The 25,837-nt window shown below is 47.0% G+C and overlaps 1 protein-coding gene across 17 annotated transcripts in view; it reads left to right on the plus strand.

The window, feature by feature from the left end:
* The window catches only part of NIPBL (NIPBL cohesin loading factor), a 1,341,000-nt gene that overhangs the window by 1,098,213 nt on the left and 216,950 nt on the right, over nt 1–25,837 (plus strand). For all 17 annotated transcript variants that reach the window (XM_069221119.1, XM_069221174.1, XM_069221201.1 and 14 more), the window contains 3 exons: nt 5,901–6,041; nt 19,627–19,720; nt 19,805–19,959. In XM_069221119.1, coding sequence (XP_069077220.1) covers nt 5,901–6,041; nt 19,627–19,720; nt 19,805–19,959 — 390 coding nt within the window. The remainder of the gene's footprint in view (nt 1–5,900; nt 6,042–19,626; nt 19,721–19,804; nt 19,960–25,837) is intronic.

Below are 25,837 nucleotides of genomic sequence, written 5' to 3' on the forward strand. Positions count from 1 at the left end.
TTTTTTTTTTTTACTCATTTATTTTATTGGTATTCTCAACCCATCTACTTCATGGATACTTTAAGAATCACTTCCATAAGGAATCTACGAAAGGAAAATTCATTAGAATATGTTACTTACTTTTTATACTGATGGATTTGACCGTTGCCACAGATCATTTGTGCTTTCTCCTCTTGTTCTAATAAATAGCTTGTATGATTTATTCTTTTTTTTGGCTCTGACCACTACATCCTTAGCCTCTAGTGTTGTAGAAATAGACAGAACTGGTGTCCTTAGCACTTGAGCCAATCAAAATATATATGTTCGATGTCATGTGTAGCTGCAGATACACATGCTTTGCATAAATTTGCCATCTAGTGTTGGGCTCGGAGTTTTACAAGTTGTTTTCTTCAAGAAGTTTTTTCAGGTCACGAGATCGAGTGACTCCTCCTCTTGGTGATATTGCGCATGGGCATTGAGCCGTTTGTTAGATGGTTTTCTTTCCACCGTCTGGTTCAGACGTGTTCCCTATCACTCCGGTAGATGTCGGTTTTGGTAGTATCTGAACTTCTCTATCTTTCCCTTCAACATCGGTATCGTTTTCAAATGGGTTTCTAACTATACTCAATCTGATTGTAGCGTCTGGATCAATTAAATGCCCTTTCGGGCACCCGTACCCTTCTTGGGCCTACTGCGTCACAAGCTCATGGATCGAACTCAATTTCGATTCTGCCTTGGTGCCACACTAAGTTCCCCTACACCGACCAACACTCGGTGTGCAACCTCTGCCAATCTCCAGGCTCTTGCGGGATCGAAGAGTGCCACGACTAGAGATGGCATTGAAGTGGACAGATTAAACGCCCGACATTTTTGGTGAGGAACAGGCACACACTGCAGTTTCCATTGCAGACTCAGATTCGGACTGTGACTCAGATGGGGACAGCCAAGTTATTCCTGCAGCGCAGTACGTGAGTACGCCAGCCCCTTCCCATACACAACATTTTTTTTTTTTAAAGTCAGCACAGAAGGCTTTGGGTCTGCCACTGTTTGCCGGCCTTGGTCGGACCCGAAAATGACATCTCGACGACCAGCCCTCAGGTTCGGTGTCGAAAAAGGCCAAAATGCATTCGACCAAACAGAGTGTTTCGGTTTCGAGTCGTAAGATGGATGCTTCCACTTCAGAACCAAGGTGTCTACATGCCACCTCGGAGCCAAAACATTCAAGCTCTTCTTCGGAGCCAAAAAAACTTCCATCTGCTTCAGAGACCACATTTTCGGCCTGTTTAAAGCAGTTCATCACCAAGATTTCGGAGCATGCATTGGTGGAGAGCAAACATGGTCCATCTTTGGAGGAATCAACAGACATTAGGCCCAATCTTGAGGTCCTGGACCAAAAACAAAGGAAAATACAAATCTAGATGGATTAAGGGAAAATTATTACCTCTCCTTCTCCTATAATCAAGGAAACTGTCATTCCAAGAAGGTTTGGAATTTGGGCCTTCACCGGCGAAAATATTCAAACGCAGGGAGAAGCCAAAGACAGTGCATCAGCCTTCTCTACCGCATTCGCCATGCCTTCCTACTTCTCCACCACCTGACACTCCACCACCACCACCTTCACCCACACAGTTTGCTGCACAACCTACTGTTTCCTCACATGGGGATTATATGCGTGACAATCCTTATAATATGGACCCATGGGATATGGATGATTCTGACTCAATTCCATTTAATGACCCTGATCTGAATCCCACAAGGCCATCTCCACCTGAGGGCACCACGGCCTATAATCAGGTCATTGCTAGAGCAGCCACATACCACAATGTGCAACTGCACTCCGCGCCCATAGAGGATGATTTCCTATTCAACACCCTATCTTCTACAGATAAGCAGCACCAGTGTTTGCTGATGCTACCAGGCATGCTAAAACATGCTGATAACATTTTCAAAGAGCCGGCAAACGCTAGGGTACTGACACCTAGGGTGGATAAAAAATATAAAGCTGCACCATCAGATCCAATTTTTATAACTCAACAATTGCCACCTGATTCCATTGTGTTTAGTGCAGCTAGGAAAAGGGCAAACAGTAATCCACAGGTGATGCTCCTCCACCTGATAAAGCCACAAGTTTGATGCAGCAGGCAAGAGTGGCAACTCAGACTCTAAGTCAATGGAGAATTGCCAGCTCCCAAGCTCTTTTAGCCAGGTATAAAAGGGCCTATTGGGATGAAATGCAGGAGTTCCTTCAATATCTCATTACTGAACACAAACAAAGGACACAGCGCAGGTAGTGTCAGAAGGACAAGCAATTGCCAACAATCAAATCAGATCCACCCTAGACGCTGCTGATAATGCAGCTAGGGGAATAAATACCAGTGTTATGATTAGAAGGCATGCTTGGTTGCGGTTCTCAGGAGTCAAGCCTGAGATACGGTAAGAGGTCCTTAATATGCCATTCAATAAACAACTACTTTGTGGACCTTAGGTGGATACCACCATTGAAAAATTAAAGGACTCAGATGCTGCAAAGTCCAAGGGCGCCCTTTACACAAGACCTTTTCGGGGAACTTTTCGTAAGCCCCAAATCAGAGGGGGCTTTAAACCCCAAACATCAGAGGCCTCCACGTCCCAGCAAAAACAGGGACAGCAGTATTAATCTAGGGAATCTTTAAGGGGGTTCCTATAGAGGACACAATTTCAGAGGTAGGGGCAAATCCACTGCCACACAATGTGCCTCCTCCTCATCAAAGCAGTGGCTTTCTCTCCATCCCCACACAGCACACATCTCCTGTGGGAGGAAGACTGCAACATTTCCACCATCATTGGCAGCAAATTACATCAGATCAATGGATACTGTCAATTATCCACAATTGTTATTGCCTAGAACTGATCTCTACTCCACCAAACATACCCCCTCGTTCACACAGGCTTTTTCTGGCAATCATTGTTCTGAGAGGTAGAATCTCTTCTACTCAAAGATGCAATAGAGGTAGTTCCCATCAATCAACAAAGGACAGGAGTATATTCCTCATACCAAAAAAGGATGGCACTCTCAGACCAATCCTTTATCTCAGACCTCTCAATCAGTACATTCTCTCAGAACATTTCCACATGGTCACTCTACGGGATGTCATTCCCTTGTTACAAAAACAATACTACAAGACAGCATTAAATCTAAAAGATGCTTATTTCCATATTCCTTTAAATCCAGCACACCGCAAGTACTTACGTTTGTAAGAGCAGGCAAAGCACTACCAGCTCAATGTGCTACCCTTTGGAGTAACAACAGCACCAAGAGTATTTACCAAATGCCAGCAGTGGTTGCAGCATACCTCAGAAGACAGTGTATACACGTCTTTCCCTGTCTAGACGACTAACTAATAAAAGCCGGTACCATTCAAATTTGTCAACACAAACGATACACAATCAATACCCTACACAGTTTAGGGTTCACAATCCATTACCAGAAGCCTCGCCTTCAGACAGCGCAAATATACCCGTATCTGGAGCAATTCTGAACACTCAGTCAGAATTAGCTTACACAAACCCACAAAGAATTTAAGCGTTCCACAGTCTCATATCTCAACTCCAATACAATCAAACTTGCCCAGTAAGATTTATCATGAAACTCTTGGGAATGATGGCATCCTGCATATCAATAGTGCCCAGTGCATATCTAAACACAAGACCCCTGCAACAGTGTCTCTCAATGGTCTCAGGCACAGGGTCAACTTCACAATCTAGTGTTGTTGGACCGCCAGACTTGAAACTCTCTGCAATGGTGGAATCACACCAATTTATCAAAGGGGCAGCCATTTCAGGACCCTGTACCACAGACCATAATCACTACAGATGCATGAGTGAAAGGTTGGGGAGCCTATCGCAACAATCTCACAATACGGGGGGAATGGGACGCAATCCAGCAGACGTACCACCTAAACTACTTGGAATAGCTGGCAGTGTTTTTGGCAAAAAGCATTCCAACCACAGCTCACACACAAAACAGTGTTAATAAGAACAGACAACATCACAATATTATCTGCAGAAACAGGGGGCACTCATTCATCTCAGTTTTCCATTCTAGCACAGACAATTTGGAAATGGTCAATTCACAATCGCATTCACCTATTAGCAGAGTATATCCCAGGGATACACAACCAACTAGCGAACCTCTTAAGCAGGACGCAGCAACAACTACACAAATGGGAGATTCACCCGTAGGTAGTTCAACACGACTTTCACATGTGGGGAACACCAGACATAGACCTTTTCACAACAAGCGAAAACACAAAATGGCCAAACTTCGCGTCCAGGTACCCACACCCTCAATCCAGGGGCAATGCTCTATGGATCAATTGGTCAGGGATATTTGCTTACACTTATCCCCCTCTCCCACTAATTCCATTTCTGGTCAACAAAATTCGTCACACATCTCTTACTATGATACTCATAGCTCCCACCTGGGCACGTCAACACTGGTACACAACACTGTTGGATCTGTCTGTAGTACCACCTCACAAACTCCCAAACAGACCAGACCTGTTGACTCAAAACAAATATCAGATCATGCATCCCAATCCCAGTATTCTCAACCTGGCAGTTTGGCTCCTGAGGACATACTTTGTATATCTGCAACTTCCATCCTCATAAGGGTAATCCCATTTAAAAACAAGGATTATCCAGATGGATAGTAAAGTGTATTCAAACTTGCTGTCTCAAAGCTAAAAGACAGCTATTAGTAACTCCAAAAGCACATTCTACTAGAAAGAAAGGAGCTTCAATGGCATTTTTAGGAAATATACCAATGGCAGACATATGTAAAGCAGTCATATGGTCTACACATTTACAAAACACTATTGTGTGAATGTGTTGTCTTGCCAACAAGCAAATGTGGATTAAGCAGTGCATAAAACACTATTTCAAACTACTCCAGCTCCTACAGCCTAGCCACCGCTTATTTTAGGAGGCAACTGCTTTTCTGTCTATGCAAAGCATGCGTATCTGCAGCTACATATGCCATTGAACAGAAAACGTCACTTACCTAGTGTACATCTGTTCGTGGCATGTAGTGCTGCAGATTCACATGCATCCTCCCCGGAAGCCTGTAGCCATTGTAGTACTTTATTATGTAAATATGTATATACATCGCATGGACATCTTCTTAACACACACACACACATATATATATATGTACCTATACATTACTTCACCCTCCTACGGGAAAACAACCTAAGAATGAACTCTATGCCCATGCGCGCTATCATCGAGGGGAGAAGTCACTCGATCGCATGACTTGAAAAAGCTTCTTCAAAGAAAAGCAACTTCTAACACTCCGAGCCCAACACAAGATGGCGAACTTATGCGACGCATGTGAATCTGCAGCACTACATTCCACGAACAGATGTACACTAGGTAAGTGACATATTTTATATATATATATATGTGTGTGTGTGTGTCTCATTTTCTATGGGGTCATAAAGCACTGCTCTTGATGCCGCAAAGCACCACCTGCAACTGGAGAAATGTTGCTGGAAAAATCTGTTTTTGGAAGAGGTCTATAAAGAGTTTGAGGGAGCTGGCATACATCAGACCGTTAACAAAGGTAAGTAACTTATCCTTATACCCACAAACATTTACTTTTTCATTAATCTTCCCACATGTCGCCACTATCTGGCAAAATATTGCAAAAATCTTCTTACGGGTAATATTCCATTTTCTGTACATAAGAATTTCATCAATAAGAATGCATGTTAGAGTATTTCTTAATTGCTTTCTTAAAACTTTTTTTTTTAAATATATCCAAGAATGGTCTTGTTCAGCATTTGCCTTTTGCAGTCTTGCTCTTTTTGTATGTATCGTACAAGTGCACTTAGAGTGATAGTTATAATGTAAATGCAGACTCTTGATTAAAATTGTTACAGACCCAGAATGATTTCATGGTTATCTGCAATGTTGCAAAGATCTTGGAGCTGGTTGTGCCTTTGATGGAACACCCCAGTGAAACATTCCTTGCCACTATTGAGGAAGATCTTATGAAACTGATAATAAAGTATGGAATGACGGTAAGATTTGTAACTGTTGTATGTTAGTGCCCTGTGTTACTTTCTTTTTAGGTTTTACCCAGACAGCACATGCGCTGTCTTCAAGGCATTTTGTTTACTATCAGTGGGCTTAGCCGACACCCATTACTTACAATTGGTTGTTTATTTTGACTCTCTTGATTGCTTTAGAATGGTCAACTGTCGTAGGCTTCCTTCCTTTTAATGTACGTTGGAGCATGGATGCATTACTTGTCCTTCCGTTGCTCATTCTTACAGGCACTACTTTTTGCTTTAGATTCAAGCACTTTGGTAGAGTTTTTCAGCAGGCCTCCTTGTGTACTTCCTGCTCAGTGTACCTCTCTCCTCTGTGTTGCTTGCCCCCATCCTCGTTCCCTCCCTTAATGCCCATATTGGTGGTTGTCCCCTCCTGCCCTCCCTCCTTTAATTGATGTCTGTGTTCACCTAGAAAGCTTAAGTAAGTTGCCTTCCCCATTTTTTATGGCAGGTTGCAATGTAATTAGCACTTCACTGCTGGGAAAATTAGTGTCCTTTGTGCACATTGCCAGACTAAAAGCTGCTAGGAAGCCTTGGAGATCTTGTTTTCATTCAGGCACCTCTCACTTAAATGGTTATCATGATCAAAGAATGGCGGGACTATACTTCTGGAGACTAAATCCACAAATAGAGTTTATACACACAGACTCACAGATGTTGAAATAATTATACACCATCAGAATTAATTTAGGATTGTTTCTTAAAGTTGATGTGGCCTTGAACTTGAGGAAGGAATATTCAGAGGAGAAAGCTTTTTACGTACGTGTAAATGTGGATTCACAGCATGTTTGCTGCAGATACACATTATGCATGCTCCTGCCATCTAGTATTCGGCCTGGATGCTGCAATCATTCAATGTTTGTTAGATAGATCAGGCACCGCAGCACAAGGCATTAATTTGTCAGTAACGCTTCATAGACATGCATGGATTTGCATATCTGGGTTCAAACCTAAAGTGCAACAGCACATTTTGAACATTCCTTTTGATGGTAAACATCTTTTTAGCCCACAGGTTGACACACAACTGGAAAAGATCAAAAAGGATAGAGAAACAGCCAAGCAAGTGAGAGCCTTACAGTTCACAACACAAAAGCAACAGCCCTTTCCGCGCTACCAAGGGAGAGGGGCCTCCGAGTACCACACCAAAGATCCCAAGCTGCCAACAACAGCAGTTCCACCAGCAATCAGAAAAGGCTATTATCGAGGTGGCTATAAATCATGAGGTAGAGGTAAAGGAATACCCACAAAGGGAGCCTCCACAACCAAACAGTGACTCACCAGCCATTCCCCCTGACCACCTCACCAATTGGGAGAAGGCTACAACACTTCAATGAGTTGTGGCCAAAGGTGACATCAGACCAATGGTTATTAGACATTATCACTCAGGGATATTATCTGGAGCTCAAACAACCTCCTCCAAATATCCCACCAAGAAGACACATCCTCAGTCCACAGCATCTACACCAGTTGAAGGAAGAAGTAAAAACATGATTGCAAAAAAGGGGCTATAGAACCTGTCTTATACAAACATCAAGGACACTGAGTATACTCCGTCCTATGCTGGACTTACCCCCACTCAATCAATACATTATATCCAAAGACTTTAACATGGTGGCCCTTCAGGATGTGATATCACTACTACAAGAAGGTGACTTCAGGGCTGCATTAGACCTGAAGGATGCATACTTTCATATCCCAATCCATCTGGCACATAGCTGATTGCTTCGGTTTGTGGTAAGTTGAAAGTACTACTATAGCCCCACGTGTGTTCACCAAAAGCTTAGCTGTAATATCTGCAAATCTAAGAAAGAGAAATGTACGTGTCTTCCCTTGTCTGGAAGATTGGCTGATCAAGAGTTCGAGAATAAAAAAAACCTCTTACACGTATTGGGATTTACAATAAATGCCACCAGATCCCATCTACAACCCCTTGTAGCCATACTCAGTTCGATCACTGCAAAAGCTTACCCCAATCCACAGAGTTCTCGAGCTCCAGAACCAGCCGGCTCTTTTTCAGCCACAGTCTCCTACCTGTTTGAATTGTGATGCACCTTTTAGGTGTGTTGGCTTCTTGCATTGTGATAGTCTCACATGCAAGACTATATATGAGACCCCTACAAGAATATCTGATAGAGACTTCTAGTTGCAGATTCCTTACCTTTCAATTCCCTCAGGCGTCAGTCTAGATCTGGAGATTTTTCTTCGAGCACTACCTGTGCACGTAGTCAGGTGTCGTCTGTCGACTCCACGGGCGTCGTGTTCGCTGTGATGACGTCGCAATCGTATATAGGCGCCACCCCGGTGCGCTGACGTCAGTTCTTTTCTTTCCGCACCAGCCTACACGCAGATCCTGACAGAGCTACCTCAGTCACTTTTTCACTACAACAACATTTTTGTCATTCTTTTTGATGAGGTCGTGGATGCGTTGAGGGATGTCCCTCAAGACTGGTTTTAAGCCATGCGACTCTTGTCACCAAATGATGTCGGTGACTGATCCACACGTTGTGTGTCTTTGGTGCCTGGAGCGCAATCACGAACCGAAGTCGTGCTCAGAGTGTCGGGCCATGAACCCGAAAGCTTTGAGGGAGCGGTTCCTAAAGCTAATGGCGGCCTGACACTCGACTCTGCAGCGCACATGGTCTAGTTCGAGAGGAAGGTCCCGAGACTGGCTGCGGAGTCACCACCACTCTTCATCGGGACATTCGGGTTATAAGAAAAAGAAATCGAAGAAGGACAAGCATTCTTCAACTTCACCCAGTCGCTCGGATGAGGCAGCGCGGGAAGTGTGTCAACGCTCTACACCTCCGTCCTCTGAGCCTTCATCTGGGTCCGCTGTGCACTTCACCGACTTCCCGGAAGCCGGAGCCACCCCTGCCCAGCTCAAAGAGTTTTATGATGCAATGCGCCTCATTTTTAGGCAGACCGACCTACCTTCCGTGCCGTCTAGCCCAGGTGAGTTGGTGGGGGCCCCCTCGGGTTTGAAGACGTCAGCTTCGGCCACGGTTCTGGAGGGCTCTTCCGGATCCAATCTCAGATCCGTCATGCCACGTCAACCTCCCCCGCATCTGGTCAGATGACTATGCTCCCGAAGTCGGTTGGGCCCACAAACGACGTCGATCCCATTCTAATATCCGCGACCCAGATCTGGAACTACGTCGCTCGATGCAGATTCTGTTCTCTATGGGCTATCCTGGGCCCAGGTTTGATCCAGACCCTTATGCTTACGGGTATGGATACAGGGAGAGTTTGGAGGGGACACTGGACCCTTTAGAATACCAGCTTGACCACCAAATGGACTGGGTGCAGGATTTGGGTGATGCCAGTGGTCCAGGCACCTCCCCTGACACTGGTATGCTCTCTCCTCCTACCGTGGCTATGGAGGAGGGCGCCTCATATTCCATGGTAGTGTGAGAAGGGCAGTTGAGGTCTTGGACCTTGAGCTACCTTCTGTGGAGGTTAGGCCTAATATCCTAACCAGCGTGCTTCAACCGGGGACTTACACATCAGAACCCCTTCTTCCCTTTAATGAGACACTGACGGATGTCCTTTTGGGTACTTGTTCCAGACCCAGCACAGGGGCTCCTGTGAATAGGACGATTGTCTGCCACCATCGGCCTGCGCCGACAGACCCAAACTTCCTCACCCAACACCCCACGCCTTAGAGCCCTGTCATCCAGGCTTCATCTTCATCAGGTGCATTCCCTGCCGCACCCCCGGACAGGGAATCAAAAAGACTGAACAGCTTGGGGAAGAAGTTGTTTTCCTCCAACAGTCTAGTGCTGTGATCGGTGAACACTGCAAGCCTTTTCGGCCACTATTCCCATACTCTCTGGGATACGGTTGTGCTGCCTACAGTTCTGGAGGAGGCCCAGAATGTCCTTTCTCAAGCCGTGACAGATGGGAGGGATGCAGCAAAGTTCATGATTTGTTGTGGACTGGATACGACGACTCTCTGGGCAGATTGGTTGCATCGACGGTGGCATTGAGATGCCACGCCTGGCTGAGAACATCTGGCTTCTCAGGGGATGAACAGCAATCTATGATGGTCATGCCCTTTGATGGCACACATCACTTTGGAGACAAGGAAGACTCTGCGCTCAAGCGCTTCAAGTATTCCTGAGCTAAGGCCCGGTCTCTTGACCTTGCGCCAGCTCCTATATCCCAGCAGTCCGCCTTCCGTGGCTACGGAAGGGGGCACCCAACCGTGTTCTTTCCCCTGTGGCCATCGACCCGCGCATGCTGTACAGACCCAGCGTGGCTGCGGATGCTGGATCCCACGCCCCCGGGGATCAGGGAGCCAGTGGGTTGCCCAGTCCACCCCATCCCCCTCCGCTGCCTCGAAACCTTCCTACTCCACGGGTAAACCAGGAACCAGTTGGTGGCAGGATTTGCCATCACCTGCCCCAATGGCACTCCATTACCTCAGACAGGTGGGTTCTCCTGATTGTTTGAAGGGGCTACTCCCTCCCCTTCGAGACACCTCCTCCAGCCATGCCACCTTCATACTATCTCATATCAGAGGATCATATGGCGCTTCTCCGCAAGGAAGTCCAAGCCCTTTTGGCCAAAGGAGCTGTAGAGAGGGTTCCGTTGCCAGAAGTAGATGGTGGTTGCTATTCCCACTACTTTCTGGTGCTGAAAAAGAAGTTCAAAATGTTTGACATTGGCCTCAAGTCCTATCTGCCCTAGACCGTGGAGACTAGATGGTAGCATTGGACTTGCCAGACTCATACTTTCACATCCCCATCTTGCCGGCCCACAGATGTTGCCTACGATTCGTGGTAGGTCACAAGCGCTTTGTTTACCATGCTCCCTTTTGGCCTTGCCCCTTGGGTGTTCACGAAAGAGATGGTAGTGGTGGCAGCTCATCTGTGCAGGTTAGGGGTCCCCAGTCTTCCCCTACCTCAACGATTGGCTGTTGAAGGCAAACCCGCCCCAGAAAGTAGTCTCTGACCTTCAGACTACAGCAAACCTCCTGTACATGCTGGGGTTCACTGTCAACGTGCCAAAGTCACACCTGACACCCTCTGTCTCTCCATTTTATCAGACCAGTTCTGGATACAGTGCAGTTTCGGGCTTATCCTCCCGAAAAACGAGTCCAAGACATTCAGGCTATGATTCCGATCTTTCGTCCTCGGTCTTGGGTTTCGGTGAGACTGACTCTGAGGCTGCTGGGCCTCATGGCCTCCTGCATCCTCCTAGTAACACATGTCACGTGGCACATGCGTGCTCTGCAGTGGGACCTGAAGTTCCAGTGGGCGCAGCTTTAGGGGAAATCTCTCCGACCTGGTCCAGATCTCGGAGGGCACTGCGAAAGACCTGCAGTGGTGGTTTTCAAATCCAAATTGGGTCCACGGCAGATCCCTCTCCCTTCCCCACCCAGATCTCTCTATAGTGACAGATGCATCACTTCTGGGTTGGGGTGGCCACATGGGAGAGGTGGAGATCAGAGGCCTCTGGTCTCCGGTGTAGATGGGGCTCCATATCAGTCTGCTGGAGCTCCGGGAGATCAGGCTTGCATTAAAAGCATTCTTTCCCTCTCTCAAAGGGAAAGTAGTGTAGGTGTTCACAGATAATACTACCGCCATGTGGTACTCCAACAAACAGGACGGAGTAGGGTCCTGGACCCTTTGTCAGGAGGCGCACTACGCCTCTGGACATGGCTGGAACATCAGAGCATTACCCTGATTGTTCAACATCTGGGGGGCTCCCTCAACGCTAGAGCGGACAAACTCAGCCGTCGATGCACAGCCGATCACGAATGGTGTCTCCATCTGGAGGTGGCGCAAGGTCTTTTTCAGCAGTGGGGGGAGCCTTCTGGTCACTTCCGCAGAGAACGTGCAATGTCAGCTGTTGGAGTTTCCAAGGCGGCACTCCCTCGGAGACGCTTTTCGTCTCGAGTGGAACTCCGGCCTCCTTTATGCCTTCCCACCTATCCCTCTTCTGCCCAGAGTTCTCAAGAAAATCAGGAACTACCGGGCCCAGTCATCTTGGTGGCTCCAGACTGGGCACGGAGAGTATGGTATCCAGAGCTATTGAGCATGTCCATCGATTCTCCACTCAGACTGCCTCTTTGGGCGGATCGTCTGTCGCAGCAACAGGGGACCGTTCTCCACCCGAACCTGTCCAACCTCCGCCTTCATGCGTGGAAATTGAGCGGCACCAGTTGACTGCTTTTGCCCTTCCCCCCCCCCCCCCCCCCCCCCCCAAGGTCTGGAATGTTATCTTGGCAGCCAGGCGTCCATCCACCAAAACGGTATACGCCTGTCATTGGAATACATTTGTGGCATCGTGCACCAGTAAATCTGTTGATCCCCTTTCCGCCCCTTTATCAGCAAAGGCAAAAATGTTAGGGGGTAACCATGCCAAGGAGGCATTTCCTTACATATACCCCCTTTGAGCCAATGCATAATTGTCCCTTCGGCTCCTCACCTTCAAAACTGTCTTTCTAGTCGCTATCACCTCCGCTCGCAGGGTGAGTGAGCTTCAGGCCCTTTCCTCAAAGCCTCCATACTTGTCTGTGCACCCAAGGGTATTGCTCGAAGAAAAATCTCCGGAGCCAGTCTGACGCCTGGGGTAAAATTCGAAGGTAAGGAATCTGCAACTATCTCTATCCCAGGTTCTTCTGTTTGTTCTTTCTTTGGCCCAACAGGGCTCTGCTTTGGGCACCCTTAAAGGGTATTTATCTGCCATTTCAGCCTTTCCTAGGCTACCTGATCAGCCCTCACTCTTTAAATCTCCTATTGTGAGTTGATTCCTCAAAGGGCTCACCCATTTATATCCTCCCACTCCATTTATCATGCCTCAGTGGGACCTTAATCTTGTACTTACTTACTTGATGTGTACCCTGTAAGAAGTTGGCTCTTTATATACTATTTCAAAGTAAGAAATAGTGTGCACAGAGTCCAAGGGTTCCCCTTAGAGGTAAGATAGTGGCGAAAGTAGATAATTCTAATGCTCTATTTTGTGGTAGTGTGGTCGAGCAGTAGGTTTATCAGAGGGTAGTGTTAAGCATTTGTTGTACATACACAGGCAATAAATGAGGAACACACACTCAGACTTACTCCAGGCCAATAGGTTTTTATATTGAAAAATATATTTTCTTAATTTATTTTAAGAATCACAGGTTCAAGATTTACATTAAACACTTTAAATGTGAGGTACTTCACTTAGATACTTATGTAACTTTGAATGAAAACAATATCATGTACAGTCTTTGTAAAAAACAAATTAAAAAATGGCAATAAGCTAGTTTCAAAATGCACACTTGGTGCAAAAATCAACAGTTCCTGGGGGAGGTAAGTAAAGGTTAGATTAGGAGGTAAGTAAAACACTTACAAGTCTCAGTTTTGGGGCATAGGCAGCCCACCGTTTAGGGTTCAAGGCAACCCCAAAGTTACCACACCAGCAGCTCAGGGCCTGTCAGGTGCAGAGGTCAAAGAGCTCCCCAAAACACATAGGCGCCTATGGAGAATAGGGGTGCTCTGGTTCCAGTCTGCCAGCAGGTAAGTACCTGAGTCCTCGGGGGGCAGACCAGGGGTGTTATGTAGAGCACTGAGGGGGACACAAGAAGGCACACAAAAAACACCCTCAGCGGCACAGGGGCGGCAGGGTGCAGTGTGCAAAGCAGGCGTTGGGTTTCAAGTAGGAAACAATGGAGGGACCCGGGGGTCACTCTAGCGGTGCAGGCAGGCACCGGGGGACTTCTCGGGGCAGACACCACCTGGGCAACGCGGAGGATCGCCTGGGGGTCACTCCAGCATCGAAGTTCGGTTCCTTCATGTCCTGGGGGCTGCGGGTGCAGTGTTGGTTCCAGGCGTCGGGTCCCTTGTTACAGGCAGTCGCGGTCAGGGGGAGCCTCTGGATTCTCTCTGCAGGGGTCACTGTGGCGGCTCAGGGGGGTCGTCTCTGGTTACTCCTGGGCTCACAGTCACCAGGGAGGCCTCCCTGAGGGGTTTGTTCTCTGGATCTCGAGCCAGGGGTGTCGGTGCAGAGTGTGAAGTCTCACGCTTTCGGAAATGTTCAGTCTTTGAAAGTTGCTTTTTTGTTGCAAAGAAGTAGCTGGTTTTGAGCAGGGCTGCTGCTCACGGGAGTTTCTTGGTCCTTTAGTCCAGGGCAGTCCTCTGATGCTTCAGAGGTCGCTGGTCCCTGTCGGATGCGTAGCTGATTGCAGGTTTTCTAAGTTGGAGACAGGCCGGTTGGGCGTGGGCCAAAGCAGTTGTTGTCGTCCGTCTTCTCAGCAGGCTTGTAGGTCAGCAGTCATTCTTGTTTCTTCAGGTTGCAGGAATCTGATTATCTTGGAGCCCCTAAATACTGAATTTAGTGGTGTGTTTAGGTCTGGGAGGGCAGTAGCCAATGGCTACTGTCCTTGAGGGTGGCTACACCCTCTTTGTGCGTCCTTCCTTTGGGTAGGGGGGCACATCCCTAATCCTATTGGGGGAATCCTCCAAACTCAAGATGGAGGATTTCTCAAGGTAAGGGTCACCTCAGCTCAGGCCCCCTATGGGGCTGTCCTGACTGGTGGGTGACTCTTCCTTGTTTTTCTCATTATCTCCTCCAGCCTTGCTGCCAAAAGTGGGGGCAGTGGCCGGAGGGGCGGGCATCTCCACTAGCTGGGATGCCCTGGGGTGCTGTAACAAAAGGGGTGAGCCTTTGAGGCTCACCGTCAGGTGTTAGTTCCTGCATGGGGGAGGTGAGAAGCACCTCCACCCAGTACAGGCTTTGTTCTGGCCACAGAGTGACGAAGACACTCTCCCCATGTGGCCAGCAACATGTCTGGTGTGTGGCAGTCTGGCAGAAACTGGTCAGCCTACACTAGAAGTCGGTAGGTATTCAGGGGGTAGGTATTCAGGGGGCATCTCTAAGATGCCCTCTGGGTGTATGTTTCAATAAATGGCACACTGGTATCAGTCTGCATTTATTGTGCTGAGAAGTTTGATACCAAACGTCAGTTTTCAGTGTAGCCATTATGGAACTGTGGAGTTTGTGTTTGACAAACTCCCAGACCATATACTCTTATGGCTACCCTGCACTTACAATGTCTAAGGTTTTGCTTAGACACTGTAGGGGTATAGTGCTCATGCACATATGCCCTCACTTGTGGTATAGTGCACCATGCCTTAGGGCTGCAAGGGGTGACTTACCTAGGTCAAAGGCAGTGTGAGGTTGGCATGGCACTCTGAGGGGAGAGCTATGTCGACTTAGTCATTTTCTCCCCACCACCACACACAAGCTGTGAGGCAGTGTGCATGTGCTGGGTGAGGCGTCCCCAGGGTGGCATAAACCATGCTGCAGCCCTTAGAGACCTTCCCTGACATCAGGGCTCTTGGTACCAGTTACAAGGGACTTACCTGAGGGCCAGGGTTGTGCCAATTGTGGAGACAAAGGTACAGTTTAGGGAAAGAACACTGGTGCTGGGGTCTGGTTAACAGTGTCCCAGCACACTTTCAATCAAAGCTGCATCAACAAAAGGTAAAAAGTTAGGGGGTAGCCATGCCAACAGTGGCATTTTCCTACACCTATCTTCAATGAAGCCATCGTGTAGTTGGGAAACTTGTATTGACCAGTGTAGGAAGCTGGCTCTCTATATGGTGCACTAAAATGAAGTACACAGTGCAGAGTCCAGTGGATCCCCAGTTGGTTTGCAGAGGCAGAAATAGATAGGTCTAATGCTCTATTTGTGGTAGTGTGGGCGAGCAGTTAGGCTTATCAAGGAGTTGTGACAAGCATCTGTGGTACTCACAGAGGCAATCAGTGAGACACTCATTAGGAAAGTACCCTCATTTTGTCATGGTTTTGCCTGTTGTCAATGTATTTTGAATGTGTTCACTGGGATCCTGCTAACCAGGAACCCAGTGACTGTGCTCTCTCCCTCTGAATTTGGCTGCTTGGGACTTCACACCCCAACTATGGCATACTGGTGCCCCCATATAAGTCCTTAGTACATGGTATCCAAGGCATTGGGGCACCAGGGGTTCCCCATGGGCTGCAGCATGTATTATGCTACCCATGGGATCCCATGTAAAATGTTTCTGCAGCCCTGCCATTGCAGCCTGCGTGAAAAGGTGCATGCACCTTTTCACTTCAGGTCACTGCACCAGGTCACTTTAAGTCACCACTATGGTAGGCCTTCCTAGCCCAGAGGGTGGGTGCAGGTACCTGTGTGTGAGGGCACCCCTGCATGAGCAGAGGTTCCCCTATGAACTCCAGATCGATTTCCTGGACTTCGTAAGTTCAGGGACACCATTTTATGAGTGTACTGGACACAGGTCTGTACCTGTGTCCAGCTACATAATGGTAACGCAGAACCTAGACATGTTTGGTATCAAGCATGTCGGAATCATACCCCAATAATGTTGCCAGTATTGGTTGTAGAATTCCATGCACTCTGGAGGCTCCTTAGACGATCCGCAGCTTTGTTCCTACCGGTTTGCAGGGTTTTCCCAGGCAGCCCGCACAGCTGACATCCTAAGGACCGGTTTCTGCCCTCCTGCTTCTTGAACAGCTCAAGCCCAGGATGACAGAACCAAGAATTTGTTTTGGGAGGGAGAGGCAACACCCTCTCCCTTTGGAAATAAGTGTTACATGGCTTGGGTGGGGTAGCCCCCCCCCCCCCCCAAAAGCCACTGATATGCTTTGAAGGGCACATTTGGTGCCCTCCTTGGATAAACCAGTTTGCACCAGTCCAGGGATCCCCAGTCACTGCTCTGGCATGAAACTGGACAATGGAAAGGGGAATAACCACTCCCCTGTCAATCACCACCTGAGGGGTGGTGCCCAGGGCTCCTTCAGGTGCCCACATTATTTTGCCATCTTGAATCTAAGATGGGCAGAGGCCTCGGAGCATCTGAGTGGACAGGACAGGCAGGTGACATCACAGCCCCCTCCTGATGGGTGGTCACCCATCCCCCTTCCTGGGCTATTTAGGGTCTCCCTCTTTGGTGGGTCCTTGGAAGTGGCGTGCAAGATTCCAGCAGGATTCCTCTGCAACTAGACCCTCCAGGAACCAACAATCTGCATCCACAGCGATGACTCTGCTTGCAACATGGTTTCCACAGCTTCTTCCTGCAACTGCAACATTTCCACGGCTGTGCATCCTCCGAGGGCGACGAGTCTTCAGTCTGCACAAGAAGAAATCTCCCTTGGAGTAAAAAGTCACTCCCCTGAATCCACAGTCACTAACTACTATGACGACCGGCTGCGTGGCTCTCCTTTCCTCCGGAGCTGCATGGATCCTGCATCGCGGGTGGTGGTCTGGAGTGGTCTCCTTGGTCCTCTTTACCAGCTATCCAACTTGATAGACGGTATGCCCTTGCCTCTCCATGCAGGACAGAACCCCCGTGCACCCCGTCTCTTGCAGCTACCAAGGCTTGTTGGCATCACCTCCAAGAGATCTTTTCCTAAGTCTGGCTTCAGGTTTTGGGGAAAACCAAGTACTTACGTCTGCTCTCCTGGCCGCTGGGGGTCACTCTGGTACTCTCCTCTTAGTTACTAGTTCCTCCAGCTCCCCTCTAACACTTCCACATCCTTGGGTGGGGGACTGTATCTCACATTCCACTTTCTTAGTATATTGTTTGGCCCTCCCCTAGGTCCCTCACTATTTTCTATTATTTTTGCCAATGCTTATTGCTTTTTATGCTTTTAACTGATAAGTAATGTTTAAATAACTGTGTGTTTACTTACCTCAAGTTGGGGGACTGCCTATTAGTTTTCAAGTATTTGTGTTACCCTAATAAAGTACCTTTATTTTTGTAACACTGTGTGGTTCTTTCATGTGTGATGGTGCTGTGTGAATATAGTGGTTTTGCATAAGCTTTGCATGTTTCTTAGATAAGTCTTGGCTGCTCATCCACAACTACCTCTAGAGAGTCCTGTCATCCTAGACACTGTCTACACCTCACTAATAGAGGATACCTGGACCTGGAATAAGGTGATAACGCCATAGGTGCTCACCACACACCAGGCTCCCTACATTCTCTACCACTGAACTGATCTTACAACACTCTACTCCCCCTATTCCATTCTACTCCCCCACTTCACCCGGACACTCCACACCACTAACTTATAGCCATCCTGAACAGAAGGCATACTGATTTACATACAACATGGCAAAGCACATTGCCAAAGCCAATAGTTCTTTTATAGGCGAGAACTATTGACTGTCAAAGCTTTTTCATGGAGGAAGGGTGGTTCGAGAGGCAACTTGTAGGGAGGGAGGAAAGGTTAATCGTGGTTATCGCAGCGAGACGCTTTAGTGTTTAGAAAAGGGCTTGGAGCCCTGTTGACGTCACGTCCGTGTTTTTCATTGGTTGGCTTGCCTTATAAAATCTGCTTGCTTTCATTAGTTGAAGGCATGCATACGTCATGCCTTTTCCGGTGGCTAGCCCTCCTCGAGTGCATCGACCAAGTACAGAAAACATGCGAGGCTCGCTTTTTTCTGTCCGGCTCGTGGACTACTTTTTCTCTCATTTACTAGCGTGATTTCGCTTGGCAGAAGTCGAGCGCTTTACATAGTTAATTGTACTTTTTCGGGTTACGTACATAAATGCACTTTTGCCGATAGGTGAAAAGTCGGGTTAGGAGTTTACAACGCTATCAGCTCTAACATGAGCAAACGCGAGACCCGTTGCATTGCAAATGCTTGTTTCTGTTTGGGAGGGTCTCAAGTAGAGGTGCCAGGGGGTGGTGGTATTTCAGTGTAAATATTTCATCCATTGCAGAAAGATTCTACAAACTCTTAATATGAAGAGGAAGTTAATTCCCTAGTTAGCATTCAGTTTAGTTTTTCAGATATTGAAAGTTTTAAACACTATGCGTTTCTCTCCTCCATGCCTGCTGAGCTCTGAGGTGAAATAGATAGCACACAGAGTTGAGGGCCTCTGGCCATATTGATTTAACAAATCTCATGTCTGGAGGTCTTGTGCAGAGAAATGAGTAGAGGGGTGTTCACTGCCATCCATTGATTCCCTTTGATAATGCCCTACTTTCACTGGCCATTATCTATGTCCAAAGTCACCACTTGTTCCTTCTTTATCCAGAGGTCAGAGAACTTCAGGGAAAAAACATGCCCAGTGAAATGCTATAGGGGTGGTGAGTGATAGGAATGGACAAGTCTGACATTTTGCTCAGAGACCTCTGGCTATGGCTGAACTTTATGGTCTGAGGTCACAAACCGTCCCAGTTAGGGGAGGGGTGTGAATGGGGGATGGGGTTGGGGGTCCATTATGGCTGCATCACTCGGCTTAATTTATTAATTTAATTGGTTTAGAGTTTCTCATCATAACCTCAACATTTAAACCAAATGGAAGCAATTTCCTATGTTTCTGTTCCCATTCAGAAGTGTGAATGTTGGTTTTGATCGAGAGGGTGTTATCCATAAGTGCTAAACATTGTATTCATTTGACACAAATTTTTATCACCAGCCAAATTATAAGAATTCTTCAAACTGTTAACTTATATCAAAAATGATACCTCTGACCACCAATCCCTTTTGTCTAGACATTGCCAGTTGCAGAATAAACTGTACCTTTCATTGTAATTTTCTTTTATATAGGTGGTTCAGCATTGTGTCAGCTGTCTTGGATCTGTTGTTAACAAAGTTACTCAAAATTACAAGTTTGTTTGGGCCTGTTTTAATAGATATTATGGTAAGTATAATGCTTATTTCCCACACTAAGCATATTTGCCCAAGCTCCTATGCCACATTTACTGCAGTGATGTTTTTCTTCTAGGTGCCCTCACAAAACTAAAAAATCAACACCAGGAAGATCCAAATAGTACTGTTCTTGCTGCAAATAAGCCGGCACTCCTCCGGTCTCTCTTTACTGTTGGGGCCCTCTGTCGTCATTTTGACTTTGATCAGGAAGAATTTAAAGGCAACAGCAAGGTAAAATTATTTGTTTTGTCTACATGAACAGTATTACCTACGTTTTTCTTTCAGACTAATTCTGAACTATTGCAAGTGTATTTACACATCGTCTTGGCAAAAAAGTTAGTTCATAAATTTGAGAGGCAAAAGTTAACCTGAAGATGCAACCAAGGCCTTAGGGCTTTGCAGAAAGTTGAATACATCTGTGGTATTTGTTTACTTTAAACCTAACTAAAAGACAGTAGATTACCTCATAGTGATAGAGGCAAGAGACAGTCAACAAGTGATTGGAGGTGATTGGGAGCCAAAGTGGACTATTAGTGCGTCTTCGTGTAGTGCTTTTTAAAGTGGTGGAGGCTTTCTTAAATTGAAGGGGGATTTGGGCACAGATGAAGGCTATTGGCCTTGTTTTTTTCTGTTTTGTACTCCTTTGCGTTGCCCGATTGTTTCCTGGCTGCAGGGGTGCCACGAGCCACCTGTGATTGTGACCTTGTCAAACAAATACACCAGGTCTCCGGTTGTGATGGTTTATAAATGAAGGCACTTCTTTTGAAAAAAGTACAGGATGGTAAGGAGAACCTCTGAAGATCTATCAGTACTGGGGTGATCTGGTCATATTTCTTTAGCCGCTAGAGGAGACGTGTTCTTGGGAAATAAGAGAAACTGTTTCTTGATGGGTTAAGCTTTAGGTAGGTGATTGACATCCAAGTCTGGTGGGGGTGCTGGCAGTGTTTGAGGCATAGGGTGTCTGAAGCAGAGGAGACTGTTGTAGAATTGTCCATTGTTGGTATATTAGTGAACTGTAGTACTGTTATCTATGATTAAATTAACAAAAGGTGCCATGTTGAGGTTAAAGAAGAATAAAGACAAGATGGAACCCTGAGAAACTCTGCAGTGATACAAATCTCCTGGGATCAGGAATAGACGGCATCCGTAGAAGTCCACTATACTTTTTTTTTTTTTGTTCAAGCAACTGACACTCACCACAGTTACCATCAACTAGGTGCATAATACTGTTTTACATGGTGCTTTTTATACAGTTTTTTTAGTTCTCACAGTGCATGTTGTTTTCGGTCAGTGGGCTTAGAGCCCGCCCGTAGCCTACCATTGGTAAGCTTCAGTGTTGCTCATTTGCTTTGTTGCCATTCAAACTTGGCATCAGCAAAGGCAAAAAGTCAGGGGGTAACCATGCCAAGGAGGCATTTCCTTACACCCCACATCTGTTTTGTCTAAGTTCGTGAGACCGGAAGGTCTGCTGCAGCTTTGGCATCCACCAGTGTGTACAGGTGGGCACAGAGCAGTTCAGCGTTAGTGCAGTGTCTTTGGTCAGCCTAGAGAGTTTATACCTTGTGTCTGTCGCCAGTGGTGGAGCAGCTGCAAAAGGGATGCCAGGTGTTTCCTCACTGGAATGACGGTATCAAAAATGATCCAACAGTGAAAGAAGCCAGGAGAGTACAGCGGCCTTCCTGGTGCTCTTTAATTGGTCACAATCAGTCTCTGAACAAAGCCAAAAACCTTATAACTATCTCTAACTTTCAACACTTCTTGGGGAAAGATTTTTTTTTCTCAAGAAAGAATGTAGACGCTAGTCGTCCTAGTCATATTTTTATCCAGCTTCTCTTCTAACTCAGGCACTACCATTCTGTTGTTGGGACTGAGATTTTGATGCATCATGCAAAATCTACATTTCAGATGACAGCTGTGTCTCATGCAGTAGGTGTTACATCTTTATTGTCGGCATACAGAGTATTTTTAAGATGCAGTGTGGCTGCTCACCATTTACTATACAAACACTGTTGTGGTGTAGGGTTCTGCGGACCCTTTCAAAAGAGCTTCACTTTCCTCAGCAGGTAAGAACCTTAAATGCTTTTTTGGAGAGCCTAGGGCCCACATCCTCGAATTAACGCAAAAAGGAAGATAATTGGAGGCCGAGAAGATTCTTTAAATAAATGTCCTGCAGCTCTGCGATATTAGTTTTGGTCTCAAAGCGTTTCTTCAGTGTCTGTATAACACTTTGGTCTTCCGATAGGCATGCACCCTCCTTCCTTCTAGGGCTAAGGTTCACAAGTTGCTCCCTTCCACTCATGTGCTTTGAAAATCTCAGCTGTCTTGGCCTGTATTGGAAGTGAAGGTTTCTGATAGATACTTCTAACTTCATATTCCTCACCTTTAGAATATCCCAGGTACCGCAGTAGATCTAAAAGATTCAAATACCATTGTTCCTATGTGCCGGCAGGTGGTTTCTTGCGGCTATGCAGTGATTTCTTTCTGCCCCAGAAGTGATGATGGAGCACATATAAGCACCACCCCTGCTGTCAATGTTAGTTCCTTTCTGTCTTCTCCTTTGTGCTTGGATCTGTTTTTTTATTTTTTCCCTCAATTTTACTTTCTCTCGTAGGGGATTTCCATGTATAGTCATAAGCACTGAATAGTTCCGCGCGCCTGCGGGGACCCCGGAGCACTGTTGTGTAGTATATTCTTAAGTGCAATCATCAGCTCCTTGACAAAAAAGGTCTGTGAAAAACACTTAAGAATAACAATGTGCAGCCTATGTGAACAGCTACACAGGCCAAATTGTTAGAAGAAAAACAGTTGTAGTGTAAATTTCACGTTTAAACCTCTATTTATTCTATAAATACATAAATAAATACATTCTCATATTTTATTTACACCTCATGAGAATAAAACAATGTAGGGCAGTGTAGCCCATAGGCTGCCATTATACAGAATGAAAATAGAGCTGTGCCTTTAAGAAAGTAAAGTCTTCCTGTTTCCCATCATGCACAGCAAAAGGCAGTTGTTCTTTTTTCCAGCTCCTGCTGACAGGACCCTGAAGCATTGAGCTCTACCTCACAAAAGCTTTTGTGACAGAAATTCATTGAAATATCTTCTGAATTTCATTTTCACTCGACGTTTTTACCTTTGAGTGATCATTTTCTACTGATTTCTGTTAAATTCTGACAGAATTTTGAGGTTTTTCTAGTTAGAAATGCCTTCACTTTTTGATAAATGTCCTTCTTGTGGAAGAAAGAAGGCTAAAACAGATCCACATAGGGTCTGTATAATTTGTCTTCCATCCAGCCACAAACCGGAGTCGTGTGACATTTGTAAAACCTTCTCTAGAAGAATCCTTCGTGATAGAGAGAAGATCCGACTTCAGGCGAGAGAGGACAGGAGAAAAAGTGGCCATTCCACTTCAGAGCGAGGAGAAGGTCAGACTTCTACCAGGGCTCAACCTGTTTCCTCCATGACTCCTTCCAGACCTGCTGAAAAACGACATAGATCTCCGACGACGTCGAGAGCGTCGACGTCGAAGCAGGGAACGGCGCCAACATGTTCGCCGTCGAGGAGTGCTTCGCCGGCGAGAAAAAGACATTGTTCGCCGTCGACAGCTATTTCGCCGTCGAGGCGGCAAAGACACCCGACGAGAGGATCTGGGTCGCCGTCGACACGGCGAACACAGTCAACGCCAAGGAGATCCGAGTCGGGCTCGCCGTCGACACGGCGAGGGAGATCGCCGTCGAGAGAGAGTGTTCGCCGTCGGAGGCGTTCACCGTCACTGCACCGACGTCGAGGTTCGTCGTCGAGAGGTTCTCAGCGGCGAGACGAGTCGACGTCTAGAGGCACTCGCCGTCACCGCAGTTCGACGTCGAGGAGTGCTTCGACGTCGAGAAGACCATCTAAGAGGCCTAGAAGGGTTTATACAACCTCGGAATCCTCGGCCTCGCTTATCCTACTTCCAGCATCGCCACAGCTCTCGCAAAGGCAGTCGCCGTTACCACAGACGCCGGTAACACCTACGGCTCCTCTTCCGGCGCCTCCTCCAGAACCTGTTCCGAGGACTCCAACGCGATCTGCAGGGCGTTCTGGTTATTCCTCGAGGCGTACATCTACCTCTAGGCACTGTCGTTAGGAATCACATCATGGACATTCTTCATCGTCCACACGAGACTACTCTCCAACCTTATCGGACTCACCGTCCCCAAGAGTGTCTCCCATAGATGATGTCAACACATTTCAGGAGGTCTTAGTGAGAGGGGCAACCAAGCTGAATATCCCGCTAGCAGCTCCGGCCCCATCGACATCAGTGATCTTTGAGACCTTGCATCAAAGGACATCTTCACGACCTTTACTTCCACTGGTTCCGGGTCTTATTGAGCCAGCAATGGACATTTTTCTCACGCCGGCTACAACAAAGTCTGCTCCTTCCAGACTCATTAAAAAGTACCGTCCACCAGAGCAAGATCCTCTATTCTTGAGGTCGGACCCAGTACCAGACTCGGTAGTTATAGTGGCAGCGAAGAAATCGCATTCGACGTCACCGTCTTCCTCTGCTCCCCCAGACAAAGAGAGCAGAAAGATCGATGCTGCAGGAAGAAAAGTATGCTCGACGGCATCCATCACCATGAAAGCAGCCAGTGCCACTGCTTTATTAGGGAGATATGATCGATCCCTCTGGGACTCTATACTGCAGTTCGCGGAGCATCTCCCTAGGGACAAAAGGGAAGATTTCCTAGAGGTCGTGAGCGAGGGAGCTATGGTTTCTAACCAGATTATAAGTGCTGCGGCAGATTCTTCAACACTATCCGCACATAACTATGCTCATGGTATAGCGCTCAGGAGACATGCATGGCTGCGGCTTACATCGCTTAAACCCGAAGCACAGCAGAGGATATAGAACCTTCCTTTCTCAGGCTCCACTTTGTTCGGCTCTCATGCCGATGATGAGATGGCCAGAATGAAGTCGGAGCTGGATACCCTGAAAGCGGTAGGCATGGAGCGACCTAAAGAACAGCGAAAAGGATTCCGCCCATATCAAAGAAGACTGTTCACCCACAGGTGTCAGGCTCCACATTGGACGTCTTCACGCCCTCAGCAGCAGCAGCAGCATCAGAGGGGCTTCTCCAGAAGGTCGACAAGGGGTCGTTCAACACCTCAGACCCAGACACCTCGACAAGCTCCCACGTCTAAGCCCTGAATCTTTGCTTCCCCCTCCTCCGTTATCCACTCCGGTAGGGGGAAGTATCTCAAATCATCTGGACGAGTGGCAACGCATCACAACAGACGCCTGGGTATTGAATATTGTGAGACATGGTTACGCTCTCAGATTCACCAGTTCTCCACCATCTGTTCCACCCAAAACAGCCAACCACCATCTCGAAGCTCTGCAGTTAGAGGTCAATATCCTATTGCAAAAAAGAGCCATAGAACCCGTTCCCATCAGCCAACAAGGGAAGGGGATTTATTCGAGATATTTCCTTGTACCGAAAAAAGACAAACAAGAGTTTCGTCCCATCTTAGATCTGAGGACAGCAAACAAATGGATTCGCAAAGAAAAATTCAGGATGTTAGCCTTACACCAAATTTACCCACATCTACGTCAGGGCGACTGGCTATGTGCGATAGATCTTTGCGACGCTTACTTTCATATCCCAGTAACCAAGAAACACCGAAAATTCCTAAGGTTCACCGTCGGAAAACGCCATTACCAATTTGCAGTTCTACCTTTCGGCCTAAAATCAGCGCCAAGAACTTTTTCCAAATGCATGGCGGTAGTAGCCGCCCACTTGAGGAAACAGCGAATATTCGTCTACCCCTATCTAGACGATTGGCTCATAAAGGCCTCCAGCTGTCTCGAGGCACAGCAGCATTTCGAATGGACTCTACAACTGCTACAAAAACTTGGTCTTCAAGTCAATCTTCTGAAATCTACAGCAACACCTGTTCAGAGGTTGCATTACTTAGGGGCCATTGTAGATACCAGGCTAGGAAAGGTGTTTCCTTCGGAGGAACGACGGTTATCGATTCTCCAAAAGTGCAAACAACTGCAGGAAAGACCTCAAGCCACTGCAAGAATAATAGCTTCTCTACTGGGCTCGATGGCGTCTTGTATCCA

The sequence above is a fragment of the Pleurodeles waltl genome, chromosome 1_1 (genome assembly GCF_031143425.1).
Source record: "Pleurodeles waltl isolate 20211129_DDA chromosome 1_1, aPleWal1.hap1.20221129, whole genome shotgun sequence".
NCBI classification, from domain to species: domain Eukaryota; kingdom Metazoa; phylum Chordata; class Amphibia; order Caudata; family Salamandridae; genus Pleurodeles; species Pleurodeles waltl.